Source organism: Mesocricetus auratus, unplaced genomic scaffold, assembly GCF_017639785.1.
Source record: "Mesocricetus auratus isolate SY011 unplaced genomic scaffold, BCM_Maur_2.0 Super-Scaffold_100707, whole genome shotgun sequence".
In the NCBI taxonomy this organism is placed as follows: Eukaryota; Metazoa; Chordata; class Mammalia; order Rodentia; family Cricetidae; genus Mesocricetus; species Mesocricetus auratus.
In genome coordinates, this window is record NW_024429269.1 from 12774749 (window position 1) to 12784417 (window position 9669).

General features: G+C 45.9%; 1 protein-coding gene across 2 annotated transcripts; it reads left to right on the top strand.

The window, feature by feature from the left end:
- Positions 1-6779: 6779 nt before the first annotated feature.
- LOC101843106 (mast cell protease 1) lies at positions 6780-9422 on the top strand. Of its 2 annotated transcripts, NM_001310566.1 has the most exon segments (7): positions 6802-6861; positions 7381-7531; positions 8134-8269; positions 8469-8483; positions 8486-8495; positions 8497-8723; positions 9093-9249. In NM_001310566.1, coding segments are annotated over 7 exon segments (741 nt in total). In that variant the 5' UTR covers positions 6802-6806; the 3' UTR covers positions 9240-9249.
- Positions 9423-9669: the final 247 nt, after the last annotated feature.

Consider the following 9669-nt stretch of genomic DNA (forward strand, 5'->3'; position numbering starts at 1 on the left):
CAGAGGAGCCTTTCTCTACCTTGACTACTGCGTATTCACATGTTCAACACATGTGGGAAATTGTTTAGAACTAAATACTCCACACAAACATACACACACACTCTCTCTCAGGCACACATGCACGCATGTGCTGGCGCGTGCGCGTGCACACACACACACACACACACACACACAAACCACTTTGTGTTGTATTAATAAGATTTGTGGAGCCATTGGTGGCTCACACCTTTAATCCCAGCATTCGGGAGGCAGAGGCAGGTGGATCTTTGAGTTTGAGGCCAGCCTGGTCTAAGAGTGAGTTCCAGAATAGCCAGGGCTACCCAGGGAAACTCTGTTTCAAAAAAGAAACTGATAATAATAGAAATAATAATTGTGGCTGTGTCATCAACAATTTTCTTGTTGATATATAGTGCTACAATTTCACAAAAAATCACTGGACTATTCATAAATAACTTTTATTACATTTAGGTGCATTTCCTCCTGTCCTAGTCACTCTATGACTTTTATTATGAAGGCATGTTGGATTTTTGTCAAAGGTCATTGCTGATTCTATTGAGATGATCATGTGGTTTTTATCTTTACATCCATTTATATGGTTTGCTACATTTGAAGACTTAATACACTGACCCATATCTGCATCTCCAGATAAAGACCACGAAGTCATGGTGGATGATCTTTTGGATGTGTGTCTGCATTTGCTCTGCAAGTATCGTACTGAGAATTTTTTAACCTACACTCATCAGTGCAATTGGCCTCTTTCTTACTTCTTTCCTGTGTCTCTTTATTTCTGTTGCTATTTAGTCTTTACCTGGTTTGCTGTTGCCCTGAAACTGGCTTGAAGAAGAAGGAGTTTGGTAGTGCTCTTTCTATATCTATATGCTTTATGTCTCTCTTGATTCCTTTTTTTATACATTCATCATTCAGTAATGAATGAGCTTTTTAATTTCCCGTCCAGAACACCCAGTTTACACAGTGCTGAGGATAGAAGTCAGGGCTTCGGGTACCCTACGCAAGCTCTGCGTCCTCACCCCACCAAGCTCATCTCCAGCAATGCTTTCCTTTGCTCTTAGTAAAAGCCAAATTAATTCTTTTTGTTATTTTTTAATTATGTGCATTTTGTGGATATGTGCACAGGAGTGCGGGGCCCAGACAAGCCAGAAATACTGGATTCCCAGAGTGGGAGTTACATGCAGTTCTGAGCTCTTTGGCCTGGGTACCAGAAGCAGAACTCTGGTCCTCTAAGTGCGATACTCAGTACTCACTCATAACCTCAGAGCCATTTCTTCAGACCCTGCTTTCCCTCATGAAAACTTCCAGTCAGGCCAGGCATGGAGGCTCACGCTTGTAGACTCATTCAGGAAGCTGAGAAAAGAGTATTACTGTAAATCTCAGGCTAGTCTCTGCTACAAAAGGACACCCTCTGTCCAAAAAGAAATCAGGAAGGGAGGGAGGGAGGGAGGGAGGGAGGGAGGGAGGGAGGGAGGGAGGGAGGGAGGAAGGACAAGATTGATTAAGGAAACAATAGGGCTTGCTGTGCTCCATTATCCTCCTTCCCATATTAAAGTGAGAACATGGTCTGCCACCTCATGTTAAGAAAGAAAAGCGATCAATAGTCCCACCCAACCGTAAAACTTAAGACCCACAGCAATAGCAGCCTAGCAAGTATTCATGGTGGTACAATAATGGCACTCATATCTTGAGGGTAACCAGCAACTGTTTAATTGGATTTAAGGCCCACTCCACAGAAGGAAGCTCGTGCCTGGTGCTGTAAAGCTGGAAGAGAGCCTACTATTTCCTTAAACAGATTAAGTTCTACGGTACTCTGCACACTTACTTTTGGGCCCACGGGTAAGTGTGGCTTTCACCCCTCATGGAAGCATCATTGTGTGACAGATGGAGACTGTTACAGATACCACACTGGGAAAATGCAGAGAATAAGTTACTATGGGTGTCCAGCCACAAAGGATACATCTATAATGTAACCCTATACCTGAGAGTCATGAAACATCACAGAAAAGAGGCTGAGTGTAAGAGCCAGACAGCCAGGATGCCTGCTGCAAAACAGTGTCTTTTAGTCATGACAGAGAATCCGTGCCCAGGAACTCTCAGCCTAAACAAGGACTATGTAGTGACACCACCAGTAGACATGCAATGGGGGATAGGGGAAGATTCATGAGACCTCAGCTATAGATGAAGGAGAACTAGTTTTCTCTGTGGACTAGGACCCTGATCAGTTATCCAGTCCCAAGTGGCCAACCCTAAACACATGCTCATACCAGCAACACTAAATGAACTCAGTAGTATGTGTATACACACACACACACCAACAACAACACAATAATAGTGTTAATTAATTTTAGACATAGATCTGGGGAGTGCCAGTCTACAATCCCATGGCCAGAGAGTCTGGGAAACAGAAACTTCATTCAGTGGCTGATTGAAGAAGAGGCAGACTCCCTCGGTTAAGTACTGAGCTGAACTCAAGAAAGCCAGTAACAGAGAGGGAGGACTGATGATCAAAGGGATTAAGACTGGGCCGGTTTAACCCCCAGAAACAGCTGACCAGACAAAGGTTAACTCTTGAATCCCAGGCATCAGCCTGGTAATCCAGCATGGGACTGATCAAGACCCCCTGAATGTGGGTGTCAGTGAGGAGGCCTAGGTAATCTATTGAGCCTTGGGCAGCAGATCAGTATTCATCCCGAGTATACACACGGATTTTGGACTCCCATCCAACAATGTGAGGTGCACTCTCACCCTGACCTCATGGGGGGAGGGTCTAGGCCCTGCCCTGGATGAAATGACAGACTATGGACACCCCCATGGAGGGCCTCACCCTCCCTGGGGAAATGAGGGGATAATGGGGAGGTTGGGGGAGGGCACGGGAGGAGGGGAGGGAAAGGGAGAGGGATAAAAAAAGAAAAAATAATAATAATACTAATAAAGAAGAGGCCATGCATTTAAGAAGGAGTGGGGGAGTGTGAAAGGAATTTGAGGGGGGAAAGGGAGGCATAATAATGCTATGAATACAATACTCCTGTATAAAATTTCTAAAAAACAAACGTTTTAAATTTAAAACGTTGTCTCTGGACAAGATGAAGGTCAAGATGGCTCTGGTTATTTTTTTTTTTACAAATGCGCAGGAATCTACAACTGTCCAAAGAAAAGGGAAGTTTAAAAAAATAGCTGTGGTTGCTACTTATTACTATGATTATGGAGTAGGTGGTCTTCACCTAGAAGTGTGAGGATGCTTTTATTTTGGGTTTGAACTTCTGTATACTATCGTCTTCCAGGACACCATCAAGTAGGCTTGTATTGTTCCAAACATACACACTCAAGTGGCACTAGCCTATCACAGGGAGCCGTTCATAAGCCAGGTGTGAACATTCTTTGTCTATCGGCTTCCCATTCAAATACCAAGTGAGGATTTTTACCTCTTCCATGAGAGTGGAGGAACCAGATGCAATAACTTCAGTTAGGAAGAGAACTGAATGAAACCTTGGATACTTCTCTGCGTCAATGTTTTTAGTGTAGCCAGACTTCCTTTGAACCAACAACTCCCAAATAATGACACAAAGACTTTTTATTAATTATGGAAGTGTGGCCTTAGCTCAGGCTTGTTTCCATCTAGCTCTCAAAATTTAATTAACCTGTTTATATTATTCTACATCTGCCATGTGACCCGTTACCTCTCCTCCACACTGTACATCCAACTCTTCCGTGTCTTGCTGATGAATTCTCTGCCTCTCTAACTCCAGAGTTCCTGTCTCTTCCCTGAAGTCCCACCTATCGCCTCCTGCCTAGCTACTCGCCGTTCAGCTCTTTATTAAACCAATCAGAAGGTGCCTTGGCAGAGACACATCTTCTTAGTGTGCAAAAAGATTATCCCACAACATTATTATTTATTTCATACTTTGAGGCAAGACTGTGCCTTCCCAAGGCGTCTATAGTAGTTGCTACCTCCTTCACTCCAAGCCCAATGAACACGATACCATCAGTGTAATATGATTGGGCTCCCTGCCAAGGATGTTACTTCCCCTAATGATGCATGTCAATGCATTCCCCAAATTGATAGCTACAAAGGATGCATCAATAGCAGCAACAATAAAACTTATACCGAGAGCAACTACAGCTGGAGCTGCTATCTGGTAAGTTTTCAATAATCCACTGCAGAGCTCCAAGGTGCAAATATATATGGATAAAGGGAATCATCTTTTCTGCAGCATTCAATAAAGTGTCAGTTGCACTGACCCCTGAATAACCTCATGGATAACATTGCCCTGGTTTGCCTTTTGGTAAGTAGATGCAGTAGTGGTGTTTTCCACTAGTTTCTATCTTACTGTCATTTCCTGAATCAGACAACCACTGTAGGGATGATACCAATCGGTAACTGTGTCCCTCCTACCTCTGTATTCAAGAACTGGAGAAAGAGTTCATTTAGGACCCAGTCTGTGGACCATCTCCAAAGCCCATCCTCAAACTGGGGCTTCACAGAAAGTCTTTACAAAGTATTATCAGGCCAGAGGCAGTGCACAATGATCAAAAAATGGATCCCTATTTTTCTATAATCCACATCACTCTGCTTAGACAGTCCCTTGTAGCTCTGAGGAAGCAAAGGAAGAAAATACAAAGTTGGGGCTAGGATTTCCTCAAGGGCATCCAGCTTCTATCTTGCAAAGAGCTCTGATGATCAGGTCCAAGCCTGGGAACTAGTTGAGGCTTCATATGGTAATCAATGCCTCTTTCTATCAGATCTAGAATTTTTCTTCAAAGCTCCAAAACTCCAGAATGTCAGTGCCAACTGTGTAATTTATTGAGACAACTAATCTTTGAGTCTGGATGATTGCTTGTTTGAGATGCTACATTAATCTAGCTGTATGATTTTTTCTTTGAAAATTCCTCATAATAAATTTTTATCTTTAAAAAATTCCTCATCTTTATTTAGACCAAAAATACTGTCCAAAGCCCATAATGCTCTTTGCCAATATTCTTGAGTACTTAGACACAATGAACTAACCACTTTACCCTCCTATGATCTGTGATTGTAAATGCTTGTTCACCCAAAGCCTTGTCTTGCATTGCAGATGCCCATTGGTGACATTGGTTAAGTGTCAGGATTACTCTGCATACCATGAATAATCAGTTCACTCCTACAAGTACTTACAAGAGGATCTGTAAGACCTTTAAATTATGTCTAGATTGATGAACAGAAGAGGTCCCTGTTCTTACTTCCATTGAGGATCTCTAATCTACAAGGTCCAATCTGAAATGAAAGCCTTCATGAGCAGAGCTCCCTGGTGAACTTATAGACAGGTGAACTGACCACCTGGGATCCTCTGGTTGCTTCCTCTTGCTTTGTTTTTTCAACAAAGTAAAGCAGGCTGGCACAAAGAAAGCTTATTGGAAGCGAGTCAAGCAGCAACTGATTTGAGACCAATTTCTGGTATTCAATGACTATGACATTTTGTCAAGGCTAGATTTCCTCATATGTAACATGGAAACAGTAATTCTCAGGGTTGGTGGGGGTCTAAAGAAAGCACAAACCAGAAATATACCAGTATGTCAACTATTCCAAGATGCACAGCATTTCAAATTGTAATCAATTAAGTAATAATGAAATTTGTAAACAATGGCAGTTCCTGTTTGACTGAGAGCAGTGTTTGATTCCCAGTGATACATGAAATGATGAAAGCACCAAGTAAGGTCTCAGACACTGATCTGCAAGGAAGGTATGTTGTTACCAGGCAAGTTTGACTCTCAACGAATAAACAGGAAGCCTGTGATCCCCTGAAGGACATAGATGTGGTACTTTATGCATTCTTGCATTCTGTTGTATTTTCTATTCACCCCCATTGGAACTGAAAACAGTATCTGAAACTAATGAAATGTATGATCCTCCTATTATGTGATATCCAGAAGTCCATTGAATTCTCCATAAATGTGTACTGCAACACCCACCAAAGCAACTATTAGTATGACTAAATAAGAACACCCACTTACAGCAGAGGTTCTCAACCTGTAGGTCACAACCCTTTTGGGGTTACACAGAAGGTTTCTGGTATAGCAGATATTTATATTATGATTTATAACAGTAGCAAAACTGCAGTTACAAAGTAGCAAAGAAAATTATTTTATGGTTGGGGGTTGCCACAACATGAGGAAATGTTTTAAAGGGTCGCAGCTTTAGGAAGGTTTGAGAACCACTGGCGTAAGGTCTCTGCCCTGCCTGATATACTGAGTATTCAAGACACTCTCCCCATTCTTTCTTCTCTCTCAGCCGCACTCTATCATCTGCTACTTAATTGGGTAAATCTGAGACGCCCGCCCACTTGTCCACACACATGATGACCATCAGGCTCAATCAGCCCACCACCAGTTTTTGTAAAGAAAATGTATGCCCTCATGCCCATGTGTTTCACACACTACAGATGCCTGTGTTTGTGTTACAACGACAGAGGCGAGTCTTGGCGCCTATACTGCAGGGACCTCAAAGCTGGCAATAACACCTGGCGATATACAAGGACAGGTCCATGATCCCAGGCCTAGGTCCCCATCCTTTGTGTCGCTGTCCTGCCTCTAAGGAGCAGCTTCGGAGGGTAGAGTGGGCACCTCATCGTGGGATCCAGGACTCTCAGGATCTGATCACAGATTTGGCACCAGCAGAGAGCAGTCATGAGAATTTCTGAGAAGGAAGATAAAGATTGACCAGGCCAGCTCTGTGGTTTCCAGCCCTCCTCTGGAACTATAAAAGCAGGGGCCAGGCAGGTGCACACCAGAGGCTGACCTCAAGCTGCACCCACGGGAAAATGCTGGCCCTACTCTTCCTGTTGGCCCTTCTCTTGCCTCCTGAAGCCGGAGCTGGTGAGTTTGGCCTCTGTCTCCCCATCCTCTGACTTTTTCAGCAACTGCCCCAAATCCATTCACTTGGGTAATAGAGACCCTAAAATGAGGCAAGGTCCTTTACATGTTAGTTAGTCCAGGAGAAATCTCTTAGGTCAAGTAAGAATGAAAAATGAACTCGCCCTTAGACCATTTCATCAAAATGCTCCCTTCTGATAGGCAGCTCTTCTCTGGCTTTCCATTAGCATTGGGGAGGACAGCAAAGCAGAGTCTAAATGAACAGGCAGTTCAGAAACCTGAATGAGCGCTGTGCTCTGACATGTAGGGTGATGATGGACAGGGAGGACGGGAGAGGCAAGATCAACGGGTGGAAAGATCAAAGAATGCTCGGAGGGGCCTGAGCCCCATGACGGGGGAAGGGGGGAGGGGGAAGCCTGGGGGAGACACTCGGGGAGCGGCCACTCAGCTTCGGCCCCTCTTCCTCTGCCAGCACGGTGTCCTGCAAGTCTGTGACTAGGGACGCGGGGTTCTTTGTTCCAGAGGAGATTATTGGTGGTGTGGAGTCAAAGCCACACTCCCGCCCTTACATGGCCCATTTGGAGATCGTCACTGAGAGAGGCTTTACTGCCAGCTGCGGGGGGTTCCTCATAACGCCAGAATTTGTGATGACGGCTGCACACTGCAAAGGAAAGTAAGAGGCCTCTTTCTCTTCGTGTGAAGAAGCGCACGAACCAGAGTTACAAAGCCTGAGGAGCGGCCCCAGCTCTGCTCATCTCCAGAGGGGCTCCTACGTACACCCAGAGGGCAAAGTCACTCATTGAACCATTTCGTTTGTAGGGGGGCCTGAGGAGCGGCCCCAGCTCTGCTCACCTCCAGAGGGCTCCTACGTACACCCAGAGGACAAAGGGACACAAAGTCACTCATTGAACCATTTTATTTGTACCTCCATTTTCAGAGGGCAGAGCTTTAGGCAGGGCTCCGGTAGGGACAAACTACTGCTTTCCTCTTGTCCTGATGTCCCCAGAGCTCTCAGTCACCAGCTGGGGTGTAACTCAATGACAGAGTGCCTGTCCACCACGTGCAAAGCTCAATGCCAATACTGGGGTGGCTAGTTCTCAGTCCTGTCTTTCCCTGAGTTCGTTCCTTCTGGGAAGGCTGGGAGCCCTGTCTCAAGTCCAATCAGAGTCTCTCTAGCGGCTCTGCTGTGGGATAGGGAAGACCCTGGTGTCCTCTGCTCTGAAATGAGTCCCCATGAGCCCAGAACTTTCTACTGCCTCTCTTCTCTCTCAACAGAGAAATTACTGTCACCCTTGGAGCTCATGATGTGAGCAAGGCAGAATCCACACAGCAGAAGATAAAAGTCAAAAAACAAATCGCTCACCCAAACTACAGCTTCTACTCCAACCTGCATGACATCATGCTTCTAAAGGTGCCATTGTTATTTTTCTTGACCTTTTTTTACTTCCCCCTCCTTAACTCTCCTCCTGCCTCAGGCCTTGGAATTTTCTCTTGTCCAACCCACTTCCTCAGAACCCACCCCAGAGTTCCATGTCCTTGCCACCCCAGTGGGAAAGGACCCATGTCCAAGACAGCATCCTTCTCTCCTTCCCGCCCCCCCCCCCCCGCAGCTTCAAAGGAAAGCTAAGAAGACCCCTGCTGTGGACACAATCCCCCTGCCTAGTCCGTCTGACTTTCTTAAACCTGGGAAAATGTGCCGGGCAGCTGGCTGGGGAAGGACTGGAGTGACAGAGCCGACGTCAGAAAGGCTGAGGGAGGTCAAACTGAGAATCATGGACAAAGGGGCCTGTAAATACTATCACCACTACAGTTATGACTTCCAGGTCTGCGTGGGCAGCCCCACGAAGGTCAGATCAGCATACAAGGTGAGTGCTCACCTGCTGTTCCTCCAGCCTCAGGAGACAGTGTTTGTGGAGGGAGCAGACCAAACAGCTCTCCACTGTTGTGACTGACGCCAGGGTTCTTAGGCTCCCAGCACTCTGGGAACTGAAATTCTCCCTCTAGGTCTCATTTCCATGTCCAAACCCTGACTGCACCCTTCCCATGGGGCTCCAAAGAGAAGAAGGGAGTGAAGGGAGACCATCTAAGCACTGGGTCAAGACCTAAGGGGAAAAAAATCCCTAACTTAGACTCACAAAGAGAGGGAACTCCTTTTACTCTGGGACTAGCTATGGAGAGGGGTCTATAGGTGGGGACGATGATTTTGTTCATGGTCTGCTTTTTCTAATCCACAGGGAGACTCCGGGGGACCTCTTCTGTGTGCTGGGGTGGCCCATGGTATTGTATCTTATGGACGTGGAGATGCAAAGCCCCCTGCAGTCTTCACCCGAATCTCCCCATACGTGCCCTGGATTAATATAGTCATAAAGGCAAGCAGTTGAAGAGCCAGCCTGAGTTAGGGCCTCCAAGCCAGAGCTCTTCTGGTACCCCTGGGGGTTAAAAGACGGGTCCCCAGCCTGCCCCAGCCTGTCCCAGCCTGCCCCTGAGAGGATCTCAAAGACACACCATTCTCTGGTGCTCTATTGTTCCCTGTAATGCACCTCAATAAAGATGTGACCACCAGCTGCCAGAGGCTCGCTCCTTGCTCTAAACTGACTCAGTCCCTCACCCACAGCCAGGTCCTCTCTGAGCTGAGTGGAGAATTGTTTAGGGCTACTCTCTGGTCAAGCTAACAATCTTGACTACTGATTTCCTGGCACAGGGTGCACCACTGCGGATTGCTGAGCGTGATCTAACATACATGGGTGTGTACTGTAAGTTTTCACATCCAGAGTAATTCGCACTGCCATTTTCCTGCACTGTCCTTTCTTC

Bases quoted from the DNA above. Each gene is read 5' to 3' on its own strand.
- LOC101843106 (XM_021236225.1), top strand. The intron at 8,724-9,092 runs GTGAGTGCTCAC...TCTAATCCACAG, and splicing joins AGGTCAGATCAGCATACAAG to GGAGACTCCGGGGGACCTCT.